The sequence below is a fragment of the Ornithorhynchus anatinus genome, chromosome 2, assembly GCF_004115215.2.
Source record: "Ornithorhynchus anatinus isolate Pmale09 chromosome 2, mOrnAna1.pri.v4, whole genome shotgun sequence".
Lineage (NCBI taxonomy): Eukaryota > Metazoa > Chordata > Mammalia > Monotremata > Ornithorhynchidae > Ornithorhynchus > Ornithorhynchus anatinus.
Genome location: NC_041729.1, coordinates 90,601,451 through 90,621,752, shown reverse-complemented (window position 1 = coordinate 90,621,752; position 20,302 = coordinate 90,601,451). Strand labels below are relative to the sequence as shown.

Genomic DNA, 20,302 nt, shown 5'->3' with positions numbered 1-20,302 from the left:
GGGCTGAAAAATAGCAACTGGATCTAATTAGATTTAAAGACTCAAACTCCCACACACCCTCGGGGCCCGTACCTGTTTTGAGCACCATGGAAGGTGGTTTCGATTCTTCTTTTCCTCAGTTTACAGTGAGAAAATCTAGGACATGAAGCTTAACTATTTAAAAAAATTACCCTGATGCCTTTTCTTAATATAGCTCATTTTTCCAAGGAGGAGAATCAAACTAATCTGCTAGACTGTGAACTCCTTGAGGACAGGGATTGCATCTACTTACTCTACTGTAATCTCCCAAGCACTCAGTAGAGTGTTCTCCACAGAGTAAATGGTCAGTAAATGTGATTGCTAGAGTAAAGGAGCAAAATAAGTAAGAGAGTGAAGCAGGTCATCAGAGAGTGTGTTTGATGAGGTAATTTACTTTGCTGACTGGAGGAGTCTGAAATTCAGCGATTCCCCTGAAGTGCTTTTGTAATTTCTCACAAGTAGGATGTCGCGCTAAATTGTCCCTAGGCCTCCTCGCCATTGTCAGTTAAGAGCAGTTGCAGCTTCTCCTGCTGAAAGCTCCCGCAGGGAACTGGAGGCAGAACAGTGAAACCTGTCCAGCAAAATCCCCCTATATAATTTCAAGACATGGAGAAAGACTGTTGGATTGCTTCTCTGATTTACTTTAGTTGGGTGGGGGTGAGCTAATACTAACCAGCCTCCTGATCCCCATTCAACTCTGACCCCCTTCCCACTCCTATCCCTTGAGACAAGGAGAAGCAGCGTGGCTCAGTGGAAAGAGCTCAGGCTTGGGAGTCAGAGGTCATGGGTTCTAATCCCAGCTCCACCGCTTGTCAGCTGTGTGACTTTGGACAGGTTGCTTAACTTCTCTGGGCCTCAGTTACCTCATTTGTCAAATGGGGATGAAGACTGTGAGCCCCAGGTGGGACAACCTGATCACCTTGTATCCCCTCAGTGCTTAGAACAGCGCTTTGCACATAGTAAGCACTTAACAAATACCAACATAAGACATAAGGGATGTCTCTGAACTCCAAAGGTCCTTCCCCTTGAAATTGCAACTTCTGGGCTGCTATTCTGGAAGTTGGTCCAGCTTCAAGGTCAGAGGAAATTCCCAGCTGATGAAGTCCCATACGTTAAATTAGTCTTTCCCCAAAGAGGACGTTGCCAGACTGACATGAAATTATCAGATGTTCCCCACTGGATTGTAAACACTTTGAGAGCAGGGATCGTGTCCATTAACTTTGTGATACTAACAATGATAAGATTTGTTAAGCACTTATTATGTGCCAGGAACCGTACTAAGCACTGGGGTGGATACAAGCAAATCAAGTTGGATACAGTCCCTGTCCCATGTGGGGTTCACAGTCTCAATTCCCATTTTACAGATGAGGTAACTGAGGCACAAAGAAGTGAAGCGACTTGTCTAAGGTCACTCAGCTTCACACTGCTTATATTCCCCCTACCCTCAAACGCACAGCACTTATGTACACATCTTTAACTTATATATTACACATTACTTATTTATATTCATGTCTGTCTCCCCCTCTAGACTGTAAGCTCATTGGGGGAATGTGTCTTCTAATTTTGCTATATTGTACTTTCCCAAGCACTTAGTACAGTTCTTTGCACATAGTACATGCTCATTAAATACCACTGATTGAGCATACACTCCTAGGCATATAGAATAGTGGTCTGCACACAGGAAATGCTCCTTAAATGCTGTTCATTGACTAAACTACCAGTACTTGTTTCATTTCTGGATTTGTGAATTTGCTTTAATCAATACTTGTATCTAGGAGACTATTTCAAAGAAGGCACAGTTTTTAAAAATGAAATAGTAAAAAAAAAATTCTCAATATAATAATAATAGTATTTGCTCAGCATTTACTCTGTGCCAACCGCTGTACTAAGAGCTTGAGAAGATATAAAATTATCAGATCGGACACAGTCCCTGTCCCACATGGGGCTTACAGTATGAGGGGGAGGGAGAACAAGTACTGAATCCCCATTTTACAATGACGAAACTTGAGGCATACAGTGACTTGCCCAAAGTCACCCAGGAGGCCAGTGACAGAGCTAAAATTAATAATAATAATAATAATGTTGGTATTTGTTAAGCGCTTACTATGTGCTGAGCACTGTTCTAAGCGCTGGGGTAGATACAGGGGAATCAGGTTGTCCCACGTGAAGCTCACAGTCTTAATCCCCATTTTACAGATGAGGTAACTGAGGCACAGAGAAGTTAAGTGACTTGCCCACAGTCACACAGCTGACAAATGGCATACCAGGATTCGAACTCATGATCTCTGACTCCCAAGCCCGTGCTCTTTCCACTGAGCCACGCTGCTTCCCTAATTAGAAATTAAAATTAGAGTCCAAGTCCTCTGATTCCTAGGTCTATGCTCTTCCCATTGGCCATGCTGCTTCTCCATCACTTTGGGGACCAGGTTTTGACGTTCCAAGCAAGAAATCTTTCATGAATTCCCATCACACCTTAAAGATTCACTTACTTTCTGCAAATGTTCTTTACTTATCAGAGCTCCCATGCTGGCAGCGGGGTCAGAAGGCAATCCAACCTTCCACTGTTTGGTGGCAATTACAAATCTCTTCAAGAAATCCTTGTAAATGCTCCTCTGGACAAATATTCTGCTGGTACAGAGACAGATTTCACCCTGCCATAGAAGATAATCATAATGATAAAAAATGTAGTACTTGTTAAGCTCCTAATAATAATAACCGTGGCATCTGTAAAGCACTTATTACCTCTAACCACATAGAAACACCTTTCCTCCCTCTAGACTGTAAGCTCATTGTGGGCAGGGAACGTATCTAACTGTTGTACTCTCCTAAAAAGTTGGTCCCCTCTCAGCGTCGCAACTGGAGACCCCACCCCGCTTCACCTCCCCTCAGCTAAGCCCCCTTTTCCCCTACTTTCCCTCTGCTCCTCCCCCTCTCCCTTCCCCTCCGCTCAGCACTGTGCTCGTCTGCTCATTTGTATATGTTATTACCCTATTTATTTTGTTAATGAGATGTACATCCCCTTGATTCTATTTATTGCTATTGCTTTAATGAGATGTACATCCCCTTGATTCTATTTATTGCTATTGTTTTTGTCTGTCTGTCTCCCCCGATTAGACTGTAAGCCCGTCAGTGGGCAGGGACTGTCTCTATCTGTTGCCCATTTGTACATTCCAGTCGCTTAGTACAGTGCTCTGCACATAGTAAGCGCTCAATAAATACTACTGAATGAATGAATGAGAGTTTCCAGTCCTCTACCAGTCTCGACTATGGGAGGGAGAGTCAGGCAGGGGTGTATCCATTCCATTCCTAGCTTGGGCAGTGGCTAGCGAGTGGCAGGCAATCTGCTACAAGTCAAAACTCCACTGTGCTGGGCAGCAGCGGCACTGGAGAGAGTCGAGGGCAGAGATTCAAGTTTACCGCGCTTCTGTATTTCTACCAAGAAAACTCTACGGATCCACTACCAGAACGATTGTCGATGGAGGTGGGGCGCTCTGGGAGAGATATGTCCATGGGGTCGCTATGGGTCGGAGATGACTCAACAGCATAAGACGAGAAGCACTTAGTACAGTGCTCTGCACACATTAAGCACTCAAATATGACTGACTGACCCTGATGACATATGCCAAGAACTGTACTAAGCACTGAGATGGATACAAGATAATCAAGTCCCAATGAGGCTCACAGTCTAAGAGATTGGATCTCCATTTTACAGATGAGGAAACTGAGGCACAGAGAAGTTAAATGACTTGTCCAAGGTCACACAGCAGGTAAGTGGTGGAGCCGGTATTAGAGCCCAGGTCCTCAAACTTCCAAGCCTGTACTCTTCCCACTAGCCCACGTTGCTTCTATGTGCTAAGCACTGATCCAGCACTTAGAAGAGTGCTTGGCACGTAATGTGGGTTGATATTTGTTAAGCGCTTACTATGTGCCGAGCACTGTTCTAAGCGCTGGGGTAGACACAGGGGAATCAGGTTGTCCCACGTGGGGCTCACAGTCTTAATCCCCATTTTACAGATGAGGGAACTGAGGCACGGAGAAGTTAAATGACTTGCCCAAAGTCACACAGCTGACAAGTGGTAGAGCCGGGGTTCGAACCCATGACCTCTGACTCCAAAGCCCGTGCTCTTTCCAGTGAGCCACGCTGCTGTAGATGTAAGCACTTAACAAATACCATAATAATAATTATTATTATTATTATTATTAAGTGCTGGGGTAGACACAAGTTAATCAGACAAGACACATTTCTGTCCTACATGGGACTCAACAGTCTGAGAAACCCTGATTTTATGCAGGTTTTTTTTCCAAAGCGTTTTCACATGATAAATCATTTTTGTCCTCACAACATCCCTGTGAGGTAGGAAAAGGCAGGGGTTATCCCCATTTTGCAAATGGGATAACTTTTATGCAAAAAGATCAAGTGACTTTCCCGAAGTTATACAGCAAGGAAGTGGTAGAGCCAGAATTAGAACTTGGTTTCTCCAAACTCACATTTATTTTCCTCCTACTGCACCAAAATAAGAAAGGGTGCAGTAAAAAGAATCAATTCTGAATTTACCCAAGTCTCCATACATACTATTCTTTTCCCTACTAATTAGTGTACCTATCTTTAACAGACTTTACTCGGCAAGTGGTAAAAGCAGCAGCAAGGCCTAGTGGATAGAGCATGGGCCTGGGACTCAGAAGGAGCTGGGTTCTAATCCCGACTCCACAACTTGTATGCTGAATGATCTTGGGTAAATTTCTTGACTTCAGTGTACCTCAATCACTTCATCTGTAAAATGGAGATTAAGACTCTAAGCCCTACGTGGGACAGGGACTGTATTCAACTCAATCATCTTGTATCTAGTATCGCTTTGTATCCATTGCTTAGTTCAGTGCCTGGCACATAGTAAGCACCTAACAAATACCACAATTATTATTGTTATTATTATTATATGGATTAGCGGCTCCTTCGGAGCAGGATTCTCTTTCAAATCCCCTCTGTGCCTAGTACAGTATGTGGCACAAAGTAGGCACTCAATCATGATGAGAAGTATGATGATGATGATAAATTACTATTTCTTGATTTCTCAGGAAATAGGATATCTGTGGCATATGTTGACCCTAACCATTTATTTTGTCCCCTAAACATCTCCCACAATTTTGATCACTCTTGTAAGAGCTTAGAAACACACACTGACTTTTCACTAGTGTATTTCACATTTACTCTGGGCCAGCCATATTCCAAGACCACCATGAAATTAACATTGCATGTTCTCATTGGCTTCATGATCAAAATGACCCACTCACCCCAAGAGGAATGCCTGGGTCAGAGTAAAGGGGTTCGTGGCTTGCTCCCTGAATAACATTTCTACATTAGCAACATATTTCATTCTTCCATTTCCCAGTCAATCGACAAGAAATAATACTTTTAGATTGTGATCTCCATGAGGGATTTAGTGTTTAGTGTTTAATTCCCACCTGTGTATTTTTTACCCTCTGTCCCTCTGCACAGCCCTCCCATGTCACACAGTGAGAGGCTGGGAATCCACTCATTGCCACTGTCAAAGGGAATGAGGAAAACTCCCAAAGAACCCTATACTGGGGGCTCAAGAACAGCCACGGCCCAAGACCCTCCCCAGAAACCACGGAGCCACAGGTGGGGCCGGGGTTACCTTGCTGCTATTGGGAGCCAAGGCCTGGCTAGAGCATCCTACATCTTAAATAAAATGAAAATTGTAAGGTGTCTAGATGGAAAGTAGAGGCAGATGAGGGCAGGCCCTCGGCCCCATCTTACTGACCGGCAGGAGTACAGATCCTCCAGATTGCAATCTCGTTGTGGGCAGGGAATGTATCTGCTCTATTTTTATATGGTACTCTCCGAAGCACTTAGTATAGTGTTCTGAACACAATAAGCGCTCAATAAATATGATTGACTAATAATAATAATTGTGGTACTTAAGTGCTTACTATATGCTAGGCACTAAGCACCGGGGTGGATACAAGCAAATCGGGTTGGACATAGTCCTTGTCCCACGTAGGGCTCACAGTCTCAATCCCCATTTTACAGATAAGGTGACTGAGGGACAGAGAAGTGAAGTGACTCGCACAAGGTCACACAGCAGACAAAAGGTGGAAGTGGGATTAGAACCCATGACCTCCTGACTCCCAGGCCCATGCTCTATCCATTTTGCTGACTATCAGGGCACTCCATCTACCTGGTTAGCGAAGCTGGACCGGACAGTGGTGGCGATACATTCGTCCAGGTTGGCATCCTCAAAGATAATGGCGGGGTTCTTGCCCCCCAGTTCCAGGGAGAGTTTCTTGCAATAAGGGGCACTCTGCTGCATGATGCGCTCGGCCGTAAGCGTGCTGCCAGTGAACGAGATCAGGGGCACCTCTGGATGGGACACCAGTGCCTCTCCCACTTGGGGTCCACGCCCAAAGACAACGTTCACCACCCCGGCAGGAATACCTGAAAAGAACATAATAATAATAATAATAATAATGATAGTAACGGTATTTGTGAAGCGCTTACCATGTGCCAGGCACTGTTCTCAATGCTGGGGTACATACAGGGTAATTGGGTTGGACACAATCCCTGTCCCACAAAGGGCTCACACTCTTAATCCCCACTTTACAGATGAAGGAACTGAGGCACAGAGAAGTTAAGTGACTTGCCCAAGGTCACTTGCCCAAGGTCACACAGCAGACAAGTGGCAAATACCAGGATTAGAACTATGACCTTTTTACTACCAGGCCTGTGCTGTATCCACTAGGTCCCCCTTTTTCCAGCTGCCTTCCCATCTCATCTTCACTGCCTTGGGGAGACCCATCAGAATCTCCTTATTCTCAACCAGTCAATCAATCAAATGTGTTTATTGAGCACTTACTTGGTGCAGAGTAGTGTACTAAGCACCTGGGAAAGTAAAATATAACACCATTGATAGACATATTCCCTACCCACAATGAGTTTACAGTCTAGACGGGGAGAGAGACATTAAGATCAATGAATAAATTACATTAAGTGCAGTGGGGCTGAATTCTGATTAGAGATGCAGACATCAGTAGTATCAATCCTCCCCTCCAATTCCCTCATTTTGTGGGAAACAGGCTGACCTTAGTGAACAATACTTGTGTGGAAAGAAGAATGGATCCAGCTCCCCCAAATCCCCAAGAGTAAATCCTATTTTCCTGGGTTAGCAATAAGGAAGTCACAGTTCCCAAAGGGGTGTCAGGTGCTCTGTATTCAACAGCCACTTAAAGGTAGAGCAGGATCCCCTGGATGGAATGACTGGGGCTCAGAACATCCCGGTGAATGAGTGGCCCGAGCCAAAGAGAAGCGGCGAATACGGCATTCGTCCTCGACCCGTCAGCGCTGCCTTGGCTTGTGGACCCACCAGGGTGACTTCCCAAAGCCAGGACAGAAACTTCCCTTAAGCTTAAAGACAAAGATGTCCACAGGCCCTTAGGTCTGCCCCGTTATCCCACCCAAAGTTTCGATTTCCTCTGAGTTTTCAGGGAAGGAAGAGGAGATTAGATTGTTTGTGAATGCAGGTCAGGTGATATTGAGTTTATTGCCTCAAGCAGAGATCACAACACAATTTCAATGCAAAAATTTGCTGAGCACACCCAGGATACCAAATATTGTACTAGGCTCTTTAGAGGAAAGATGAGAAAAGATCCCTGCATTTAAGGAATTGACAACATAATGAAGGAGACAAAATGGGCAAACCTATAATAAACAGAAGTATGAACAGATATATACAAGCATTTCCAACATTTCCAGTGATTGTGGAGTGTAGAAAGGTGAGAAGAAACTGATTGAGATGGCATATTTATCACACAAGGAAAATGAGCTCATTTTAACCAGCATGATTGCTTTCTTTTACAGAAAAGCATTAGCATTTTGATTATGTCTCAGTGGGCCCGGCAGTTAGGAAGGCAAAAGAAATGTGCGATGGCAAATATTTCTCATTTTCTCTCTCATCATTCGGAGCAAATGTTAACAGCATTTTTAGAAGGATCAGCCCTTTCATTGGAAGGAAATGATCTTGGTCACAAAAGAAAGAAATAAAAACTTTATTTAGCAAAAATAAGCCAAGTGCTGAGTTTCTTGACAATCATTTGGTCTATCTAAATGAATCTGGGGAGGGGGAGACCAGCTGGCAGACCGTGTTCAGGATTTCAAGACAGAACACAAAGAAAGAGAAGGCTCTAGAGCTAGTCATCTTGGGCATGCCAAGAAGGCAAGCACACAGTTGGTGTCTCAGGAAGGAAGGTCACTGAAATATAGATTTTACTCCTACCACAGAAGGAGTCTGTTATGACCATCTGGGATACAAAGACTTGAGGAATTGTGCATTCAATAGAGGAACTGTGCATTCTGACCAGAAAACAAATATAAAATGGATTACCAGCCTTTCTCTTTTTTTTTTTCTTTTTGGAGAGTATGACTCTGAAAGTAGGTTAGAAAGAAACAAGCTACCTGAAAACTGAGACTTAAGCAACTATGCAGATAACTGAAAATACAAAGAGCGTTTTCAACTCTCTCAAAGGAAAAGAAAATTCTGTTATTTTAGCCAAGGACTCACTGTGCCTGGTCCAGTTTAAGAAGCACTTGGGCACCTGCACAAAGAAGAATGGATTTCTCCAGAAGCCAGACTGGAGACTGGATTTCCCTTCAGGGAAACTAGAAGAAATCGATGTCACTTTTGCTCAAGTGAAAAAAAAAGCTTCATGGACTCCCCCAGCAACCAAGCTGAATAAATTCCACTGAATGGATCCAGAGTGACTGTGTGGGGAACCCACAGTACATATGCACCTGCCTACATGACTGGAACCCAACACCCAGATTGTCTTACTTTCGGAGAAGTAGGGTTTTTAGGTCTTTCACTTTGAAGTAATTTCGAGATTGCCTGTGTGTCCTGAACAGTTATAGCTGCATGAGTCCACTTGTGGTGATTGTATGAGTTTCTGAGGCAGGTTAAAACAGAGGTTGAGGGATGACAATTTGGAAACATCAGATGTGGGGAGAGTTCATAACAAATTCTGGGTTCAGAGCAATGCCATTTTGAGATTGGCTCTGAAAAACACATTATACCGAACAAACAAAAGGGGAAATGCCAGAACAATACAGCAAAACCTCGTGAAAAGTGAATGTACAAAGACCATTTTGACAAAAGTGGTCTAGACCTACTCCTCTTCCTCATTCCAACGTCCATTTCCCCTTCCCCTTAAAGAAAGAATAGTTTCTCTGCTGTCCCTAACCTTCCCCTCTCTGTCAAAGGCAGGTTATTTGGAGAGAAGCCACAACTTTTTGCTTCCCCTGTGATTGAGCAGTCTACAAACAACAGTAGTGGTTCAGATTTCTGCATGAGTTTCAGGCTTCTGACTCAGCCTTCTCATTTTTAATAATAGCATCTGTGGTATTTGCCAAGTACGTACTATATTTTTTTCTTCTCATGGCACTTGTTAAGCACTTACTATTTGCCAGGCACTGTATTAAGCACTGAGGAAGAGTCAAGCTAATCAGCTTGGACAGAGTTCATGTTCATATAGGGTAGGACTCATGGTCTCATTTCCCATTTTTCAAATGAGGTAACTGAAGCACAGAGAAGTGAAGTGACTTGCCTAAGGTCACACAGCAGACAAGTGGTCGAGCTGAGATTAGAACCAGATCCTTCTGACTCCCAAACCCGTGCTTTAACCGTTAGGCCAAGCTGCATCCCCTGGGTGTTCATGGAGGAGAACAGGTATTTCATTCCCATTTTAAAAATGAGGAAACTGAGGTACAGAGAAGTTAAGTAACTTGCCCGAGATCACACAGGAGGCAAGTGGCGGAGCTGGAATTAGAACCCAGGTCCTCTGCCTCTCAGGACCGTCCCCTTTCCTAGAGGCCACATCTCAATCAAGAGTTCAGTAGAAGACTGTGTCCGGGTTCCCCTACTCACACAAGAACATACATCTGGAGAATTGCACAATCCCAAACCAGAAAACCAGAAAGATTCAGGGTGATACAAATAGATTAAAAGCACATAAAGTCAGTCAGTCAGTCAGTTGTATTTACTGAGTGCTTACTGTTTGCAAAGCACTGTACTAAGTACTTAGGAGAGTACAATAGAGAAAAAAAACCCAAACATTCCCTGCCCACAACGAGCTTGCAGTCTAGCAGGGAGTCAGACATTAATATGAATAAATTACAGCTATGTACATAACTGCAATACATAAGTTCTCTTGCAGTGTCATTACTGGGCCTTCTCAGAGTAAGCCTCCCTTTTCCTCAGCTCCCCCTCCCCACCCCATTGTCCAGATTCGCTCCCTTTGCTCTAAGTCCCTCCTCCTACATAGCACTTGTGTATATATGTACATGTGTATCTTTTTTTTTATATTAATGCCTGTTTAATAATAATGTTGGTATTTGTTAAGCGCTTACTATGTGCAGAGCACTGTTCTAAGCGCTGGGATAGATACAGGATAATCAGATTGTCCCACATGAGGCTCACAGTCTTCATCCCCTTTTTACAGATGAGGGAACTGAGGCACAGAGAAGTAAAGTGACTTGCCCAAAGTCACACAGCTGACAAGTGGCAGAGCCGGGATTCGAACCCATGACCTCTGACTCCCAAGCCTGGGCTCTTTCCACTGAGCCACGCTGTTTACTTGTTTTGATGTGTGTAAATCTATAATTCTATTTATTTATATTGATGATATTGATGCCTGTTTACTTGTTTTGTTGTCTGTCCCCCCGACTTCTAGACTGTAAGTCCATTGTGGGCAGGGATTGTCTCTATTGCTGAATTGTACGTTCCAAGTTCTTAATACAGTGCTCTGCACACAGTAAGCACTCAATAAATATGATCGAATGAATGAATCAATCAATGGTCCATCTTACTGACTCCTTTAGTAGTAAGAAGATGTAAGCTCGTTATGAGCAGGGAACATGCATACTAATTCAGTCGTATTTTACTCTCCCAAATGCTCAGTACAGTGGTCTGCACATAGTAAATGCTCAATAAATACCATTGATTTATTGATTGATCTTGGAGAAACAGTGTACTGGTAGCCCTTCTTGAGAGTCACCCTAATTGACTGACTAAATAACCCACTGTGAACTTTTCATCCAAAGATCAAAGAACTTTACATACAAAGAATACCAATATTAGGTATATGCTTTTCTGAAGTTCTCATTGAAATGTACATACTCTAAATGAAACATATATGCATTTATATATATATATGTATATATACGTATATATATATATATGTATATATATATACGTATATATACATATATATATATATGACAATTTTGTGGTATTTGTTAAGCGATTACTACGTGCCAGGCACTGTTCTAAGTGTTGAGGTAGATACAAGGTAGTTGGGTTGGACACAGCCCCTGTCCCACATAGGGCTCAAAAACTTAATCTCCATTTCATAAACAAGGTAACTGAGGCCCAAAGAAGTGAAATAATTTGCCCAAGGTCACACACTAGACTTGTGGTGGAGACGGGATTAGAACCCAGGTCCTTCTGACTCTCAGGCCCAAGCTCTATCCACTAAGCCAGGCTGCTTCTAATACTAACGATGAAAAATCCATCACCCTATTTCCCAAATAACTCACACTCCCGTAACGTAGTTTCACAGAGCCTTGGTAATTTCCCAAATTGCAACAACTGCGTTACGCAAGATTTCACTGACTATGAACTCCACTAGTATGAGGGAATGAACTTGTTTTTTAATCAGGAAGGGCAACGCAAAGCCAAGACCTAAACTGAAAGTGTTTTTTAGACTACAGAATTTCTCCCACTGGGGAAGGTGGTGATAACTGTTATGTGTCAAATTTGAGGCTAGAACAGAGAAGCAGCGTGGCTTAATGGAAAGAACCCGGGCTTGGGAGTCAGAAGTCATGGGTTCTAACGCCTGCTCTGCCTCTTAGCAGCTGTGTGATTTTGGGCAAGTCATTTAACTTCTCTATGCCTCAGTTACCTCATCTGTAAAATGGGGATTAAGACTGTGAGCACTACGTGGGACAACCCGATTACCTTGTATCTACCCCAGCGCTTAGAACAGTGCCTGGCACATAGTAAGCGCTTAACAAATACCATTATCAAGAGAAGCAGCGTGGCTCGGTGGAAGGAGCACGGCCTGGGGAGTCACAGGTCATGCGTTCAAATCCCAGCTCCACCGCTTGTCAGCTGTGTGACTTTGGGCGAGTCACTTAACTTCTCTGTGACTCAGTTGCCTCAACTGTAAAATGGTCATTAAGACTGTGAGCCCCACGTGGGACAACCTGATCACCTTGTATCCTCCCCAGCACTTAGAACAGTGCTTTGCACAAAGTAAGTGCTGACCTATTTTTTTTTTCACTTTTTACTGCAGGATACATCTAGCCTAAGAGCTTCTAGTGGGCATGAATCATGTCTACCACCTCTGCTGCATTGTACTCCCCTAAGCTCTTAGTACAATGCTCTGCCCACAGTAAGAACTTAATAAATACTATTGATTGATTGATTAGGCCTGATGATTGGATGGGATAAACCATAGGTGCTGACCACAGGGGGATCGATGGTGGGGTCCACTGCTAAACTTGCTTCTCATCACCTTTGTTTTTTCTCCCCAGGAAGAGTGTTTTCTTGGGTGGCTGAGAGAACTTTTGAAAGAGACCAGTCATCTTTGTCTGAAGTTAACTTATCCTCTAATTACCTGCTTTATTCAAAAGTTTGCATAGCATCCATGCCGTAACTGAAGTCATCTCACTGGGCTTAGCGATGACGGTGTTCCCCATAGCGATAGCTGGGGCAATCTTCCAGGTCAGTAGGTACAGTGGTAGATTCCAAGGGCTAATCAAACCGGCTGGAAAAGGAGGCAGAAGCACAATCAACACAAAACCCTCATCTGTAAAAATGGGGATTAAAAAATGGGAGCCCCACGTGGGACAATCTGATTGCCCTGTATCTACCCCAGCACTCAGAACAGTGCTCTGCACATAGTAAGCACTTAACAAATACCATAATAAAAACCCCACGTGAGCTTAGTTATGTGATCCCCTGTCCCCTCTTCTCAAGCACCTCCAGTAGTTGCCCATCCACCTCTGCATCAAACGGAAACCATCGTCTTTAAAGCACTCAATCACCTTGCCCCCTCCTACTTCACCTCGCTGCTCTCCCACTACAATCCAGCCCGTACACTCCACTCCTCTAATGCCAACCTTCTCACTGTACTTTGATCTCATCTATCTCACCACCAACTTCTCATTCACATCCTGCCTCGGGGTTAGAACACCCTCCCTCTTCAAATCTGACAGAAAATTACTCTTCCCCAGTTCAAAGCTCAGTGAAGGCACATCTCCTCCAAGAGGCCTTCCCTGACTAAACCCTCATTTCCTCTTTTCCCATTCCCTTCTGCATTGTCCTCACACTTGAATTTTCTTCCTTTACTCACCCCTCCCTCAGCCCCACAGCATTTATGTATATATTCGTAATTTAATTAGTTATATTAATGTCTGTCTCCCCCTCTAGATTGTAAGCTCACTGTGGACAGGGAACATGCCTACCTAATAATAATGTTGGTATTTGTTAAGCTTACTATGTGCTGAGCACTGTTCTAAGCGCTGGGGTAGACACCTACTCTGCTGTATTGTTATATTGTACTCTCCAAAGCTCTTAGTAAATTACTCTGCACATAGTAAGTGCTCAATCGATATGCTTGACTGGTAGGTAAAGTGAAGGGTCAGGTGAACTGGTCTATAGGGGAGGAGAAGCCCCTAATTCCGTATTTTAACAATTTGTGTCTGCCAAACTCCCACATTAGATAGTAAGATCTTTAAAGGCTCATGTAGTAACTTATACTTTGACTGCACTCTCCCACTCTGCACCCAGACAGAATTTCTGGACATTTCGACCTCTTCCGCTAACTCTTCCTCACTCCCAAAAGACACTGAGTACATGGGTTCTAATCCCAGCTCTTCCACTTGCCAGCTGTGTGACTTCGGGCAGGTCACTTAACTTCTCTATGCCTCAGAAACCCCATCTTTAAAATGGAGATTAAAACTGTGAGCCCCACGTGGGACAATCTGATCACTCTGTATCCCCCCAGCGCTTAGAACAGTGCTTGGCACATAGTAAGCGCTTACCAAATACCACTATTATTATTATTATTATATCTTTTTATTCTAGTGCCACTTTCTACAAGTCATTTATTTCTTTTAGTGTCTGCCTCCCACCCTAGACTGTCTGCTCCCTGGGGGCAGGGGTCACATCTTTTAGCTCTACTGTACTCTCCCAATAGCTCAGTACAGTGCTCTGTACCCAGTAAATGCTGATGATGAAAAACATTGACAAGGCTCTACATCAATAAAATTAAAAGTCCAGACATGAAGCAAAGCAGTCATAACTACCTTTTTGCTAGGTCAGTAGAGAATACTCATTGCATTTATGTTCTAGAAGCCTTGCCACTGAAATTCACACAAAACTTCCACCCTACTAAGATTGGGAGATGACAAATTTTAGCAAGAAGCAGGGCGGCTTAGTGGAAAGAGCACGGGCTCGGAGGGTGTGGGTTCTAAACTCGGCTCTGCCACTCGTCTGCTGTGTGATTGTGGGCAAGCCACTTCTCTGTGCCTCAGTTCCCTCCTCTGTAAAATGGGGATTAAGACTGTGAGCCCCACGGGGGACAACCTGATTACCTTGTATCTACCCCAGCGCCTAGAACAGTGCTTGGCACATAAGTGCTTAACAAATACCATAATTATTATGAAGTATTCAACTCATTTCATCAATCGATGGAACTTTTTCAGCACTTGCTGTGTACAGAGCACTGTACTAAGCACTTGGGAGAGCACAATATAGTAGCGTTGGTAGACATATTCCCTGTCCCCAACAAACTTACAGTCTAGAGGGGGAGAAAGACATTGATATAAATAAATTATGTGTTTGTACATGAGTGCTGTGGAGCTGAGGGAGGGGCGAATAAAGAGTGCGAATCCAAGTGCAAGGGAAAAGCTGCACATCAGGAGACCTTACACTGTTTTTGAAGCCGTTGGAGTATGTTAGGAGTCTAAGGCTCTGCACATAATAAGCGCTCAATAAATACTTTTGAACGAATAAGTAAGGGTTTCCTTTTTCATCGTGGTTTCTTTCCCCTATCAGTCTGTGACCGAACACAGCAGGATCCCCGAAGATCCTTAATTCTGAGAGTTTTAGCATCCGAGGCAACGGTGCTATCTGGTGGCTATTCTAAGTAATGGCAGAATTATAATCTTAATGTTCTAGGAAATATCTCAGGGAAATCTATTTACTGGGACTTAATAAGGATGATGGTAATAATAGATCATTATTATTATGGTACTTGAGTGCTTTCTATGTGCCAAGCACTATTCTAAGCACTGAGACAGATACAAGTCCCCCTCCTCAAAGCCCTATTGAGAGCTCACCTTCTCCAAGAGGCCTTCCCACACTGAGCTCCCCCCTTTTCCCTCTGCTCCCTCTCCACCCTCTGCTCCTCCCCCTTCCCTTCCCCTCAGCTGAGCCCCCTTTCCCTCTGCTCCCCCTCCCCTCCCCATCCCACCCTCTGCTCCTCCCCCTCCCCCTCGGCACTCTGCTCATTTGTATATATTGTTTATTACCCTACCTATTTTGTTAATGAGGTGTACGTCCCCTCGAATCTATTTATCATGATAATGTCGTCTTGTTTTTGTTTTATTCTGTTTTGCTTTGCTGTCTCCCCGGATTAGACTGTGAGCCCATCACTGGGCAAGGATTGTCTCTATCTGTTGCCGAATTGTCCATTCCAAGCGCTTGGTACAGTGCTCCGCACATAGTAAGCGCTCAATAAATACTATTGAATGAATGAAGTTAATCAGATTGGACACAGTACAGTGTCCTCCTCCACTCTGACACCCTACTGAAGGCATATCTCCTCCAAGAAGCCTTCCTTGACTAAATCCTCCTCTCCCCTTCTCCCACTCCCTTCTGCGTCATTCTTACTTTCTCCTTCATTCATCCTCCCTCCCGTCCCCACAGCACATATCTGTATATATCTGTAATTTATTATATTATTAAATATCTCTTGACTGTGAGCTCATGGTAGGCAGGAATGTGTCTGTTGTTGCTATACTGTACTATCCTAAGAGCTCAGTACAGTGTTTTGCACACAGTAAGCACTCAGTAAATATGACTGACTGACTGATGAGTGAATGGAAGTCCCTGTCCCCCATGGGGTTTGCAGTCTTCACCTCCATTTTACTGATGAGGTAACTGAGGCCTAGAGAAGTTAAGTGATTTGCCCAAGGTCACACAGCAGACAAGTGGCAGAGCCAGGATTAGAACCCAGGTCCTTCTGACTCCCAGACCATGCTCTATCCACTAGGCAACGCTGTTTCCCAAAAGAGGGATACTTCTGGGAAGCAGTACTTGTGAGTATCCAGTTCACTGACAAACGGTTCTAGGTTCACAAAAAAGAGACAACATAGCTACGTTTCTATGAGGCCAGCAGCGTGCAGGGAAAGAAAAGCAAGAAACCACATGGTCGTTAGTCTCTGGTTTTCCAGGGTAATGACACTAATTTTAATACTACTAATAAAGATAACAGGAATAATAACTGTGGTATTTAAGTGCTCACGATGTGCCGGGCACTGTACTAAACACTCAGATGGACACAAGCAAATTGGGTTGGTTACGGTCCCTGTCCCACATGGGGCTCACGGTCTTAATCCCCATTTTCTAGATGAGGTGACTGAGGCACAGATAAGAGAAGTGACTTGCCCAAGGTCACACCGCAGACAAATGGCAGAGCCGGGGTTAGAACCCAGGTCCTTCTGACTCCCAAACCCGGGTTGTATCCACTAGGCCATGCTGTTTCTCTGTTACCCACTGAACTGTGCTGCTAATAATAATCATGATGGCATTTGTTAAGCGCTTACTATGTGCCAAGCACTGTTCTAAGCACTGGAGGAGATACAAGGTAATCAGGTTGTCCCACATGGGGCTCACAGTCTTAATCCCCATTTTAGAGATGAGGTAAATGAGGCCCAGAGAAGTTAAGTGACTTGCCCAAAGTCACACAGCAGACAAGTGGTGGAGCCAGGATTAGAACCCACGGCCTTTGACTCCCAAGCCCGGGCTCTTTCCGCTTAGCCATGCTGCTAACCCCAAGAAGGAGCCTACCAATTCCAACAGGGGTCCTCACGGTGTAGTGCATGCAGCTCATAGAGTCCATCTGGGTGCATTCCGTGGTGTGGTGGAGGACCGACGAGGCAAAGAATCGGAAGTTGTACGCTGCCCGGGGAATGTCCACGGTTCGAGCAAATGTAATGGTTTTTCCTGAAACAGAGAAGCCATATAAAGCCCACAGAAACACACGATAGGTAGGGGGACTTGAGGACCTCACTCATTCATTCATTCATTCATTCAATAGTATTTATTGAGCGCTTACTATTTCATTCAATAGTATTTACTGAGCGCTTACTATGTGCAGAGCACTGTACTAAGCGCTTGGAATGGACAAATCGGGAACAGATAGAGACAGTCCCCGCCCTCTGACGGGCTTACAGTCTAATCATTCAGTCATAGTGAGCGCTTACTGTGTGCGGAGCACTGTACTAAGCACTTGGGAAAGTACAATTCAACATTAAACCGGGTCTCCCCTTAAAAAATCTGTCTCAAACTCATCCTCCCAGGAGCAAGGGGCCTTGACGGTAAAGTGATTTCCTGTAGGCTTCCTGCAAAAGAACCAAAGTGAGTCAGTCCTACAGAAAGCTGGTGGACAGGGTGAGAAAATCAACTGGGTTCAAGGGTTTGGAAGCCTCAGTCTCAGCAGGGGTAGAGAGGACATGTTTCCTGCTTTACAATAATAGCGGTGATTACAGTAATGTGGAGAACTTTCATTTTTCCAAAGTGCTTTCGCTCCCAGCAAAAGCACGGGCCAGGAAATCAGAGGACCTGGTTCTAAAACCAGCTCCGCCACTCATCTGCTGTGTATCCTTGAACAAGGCACTTAACTTCTCCGTGCCTCAGTTACCTCGTCTGAAAAATGGGGATTAAGACTGTGAGCCCCTTGTGGGGCGTATATAAATGTCCCATAAATGATATAACTGTAGTTTATTTACATTAGTGTCTGTAGCCCCCTCTAGACTGTAAGCTCATTGTGGGCAGGCAACAGGTGCTTCAACTCTGTTATATATTGTATTGGGGAAGCAGCGTGGCTCAGTGGAAAGAGCCGGGTTTCGGAGTCAGAGGTCATGGGTTCGACTCCCGGCTCTGCCACCTGTCAGCCGTGTGACTGTGGGCAAGTCACTTCACTTCTCTGTGCCTCAGTTACCTCATCTGTAAAATGGGGATCAACTGTGAGCCTCACATGGGACAACCTGATTACCCTGTATCTCCCCCCAGTGCTTAGTACAGTGCTCTGCACATAGTAATCGCTTAACAAATACCAACATTATTATTATTATTATTACTCTCCCAAGTGCTTAGTACAGTATTCTAGGAGAAGCAGCGTGGCTCAGTGGAAAGAGCCCAGCCTTGGGAGTCAGAGGTCATGGGTTCGAATTCCGCCTCTGCCACTTGTCAGCTGTGTGACTGTGGACAAGTCACATAACTTCTCTGTGCCTCAGTTCCCTCATCTGTAAAATGGGGATTAAGACTGTGAGCCTCATGTGGGACAACCTGATTACCCTGTATCAACCCAGGCGTTTAGAACAGTGCTCTGCCCATAGTAAGTGCTTAACAAATACCAACATTATTATTATTATTCTTTACACAGTAAGCAAGCAGTATGACTGCTTGACTGATTGACAGCGACTGTGTCCAACTTGATTATCCATGTATCTATCCCAGTGCTCAGTACGGTGTCACATGAGTGTTTAACAAATGCCATTAAAAGCAATAACTCCAAGAGGCAGGCATTTTTATCCTCATATTACCAATGAGGTAAGTGAGGCATGGAGTTAAGGGACTTGTCCAGAGCCGTACAGCCAATCAGTCAATTATATTTATTGAACACTTTCTCTGTGCAGAGCACTGTACTAAGCACTTCTAGGGCAGAGCTGGCATTAGATCTCTGGTTTGGTAACTCCTTAGCTGAAACCATTTCCACTAAACTGTTGATGGCTTCACAACATGGAGATCATGTGGAGAATACAGAGAAGCAGCGTGGCTCAGTGGAAAGAGCCCAGGCTTGGGAGTCAGAGGTCATGGGTGCGAATCCTGACTCTGCCACCTGTCGGCTGTGTGACCGTCGGCAAGTCACTTTACTTCTCTGTGCCTCAGTTCCCTCATCTGTAAAAAGGGGATGAAGACTGTGAGCCTCATGTGGGACAACCTGATTACCCTGTATCTACCCCAGCACTTAGAACAGTGCTCTGCACACAGTAAGCGCTTAACAAATAGCAACATTATTATTATTATCATCATGGATTGCACTCGATGTACTGCTAATGGAGTTAGCATTCTAAAACTATTAAGAGTTTCAAGCCCTAATGAGCTCAGATACTTCACTCAAAAACCTTTATTTACTCATGATAGCCCCACCTAAAGACACACGTGACTGAATTAACTTAATAACATGCTGGTAAAGTAAATGGGATTCTTGAAACTATTACCCAAATAATAATAATGACCCCTAGACTAGGCTGCCAATGTTGTCTGCTACCCTGTGGCAGGTTGTCACAGTTCATTTGCTCATTCATTCAATCATATTTATTGAGCACTTACTGGGTGCACAGCACTGTACTACGCGCTTGGGAGAGTACAAGACAACAATAAACAGTCACATTCGCTGCCCACAGAATCCTAGGCATGCCCACAGTGCCACCCACGGCATACCTGACATGCCTCGAGTCTTTTTCTTTCTTTCTTTTCGATGGCATTTGTTAAGTGCTTACTATGTGCGAGGCACTATTCCAAGCACTGGGGTAGGGTTACATAGTAGACCAAAATGAGAGTCCCTGAGGTACAGTTCTCCAGACCCTATGCTTGTTGTGGGCAGGGAATGTGCCTGTTGATTGTTATACTGTATTATCCAAGCACTTAGTACAGTACTCTGCACACAGTAAGCGCTCAATAAATATGATTGACTGATTGAGTCAGTCACAGTGATGAGCTTGGACGCTGAATCTGTAACAATTAATGAAGTACTGCAGACTGGAATTTTTTTGTTTGCTTGTTGTTTCTGTGTTAAGAGCTTACTATGTGACAGGTACTGTTCTAAGCACTGGTGTAGCTACAAGCTAATCAGGTTGGTCATTCATTCAATCAAAAATGCTCACTGAGTGCAAAGCACTGCACTAAGCACTTGCAGTAGTACA

General features: G+C 44.2%; 1 protein-coding gene across 1 annotated transcript in view; it reads right to left on the bottom strand.

Moving 5' to 3' along the window:
* Positions 1-20,302, bottom strand: part of ALDH8A1 (aldehyde dehydrogenase 8 family member A1) — a 39,896-nt gene that overhangs the window by 3,263 nt on the left and 16,331 nt on the right. The window contains exons 3-6 of the mRNA XM_001509617.4: positions 17,163-17,318; positions 12,703-12,852; positions 6,216-6,472; positions 2,508-2,669 (exon numbers count right to left, since the gene is read on the bottom strand). Of these exons, the coding sequence (XP_001509667.1) occupies positions 2,508-2,669; positions 6,216-6,472; positions 12,703-12,852; positions 17,163-17,318 (725 nt within the window). The remainder of the gene's footprint in view (positions 1-2,507; positions 2,670-6,215; positions 6,473-12,702; positions 12,853-17,162; positions 17,319-20,302) is intronic.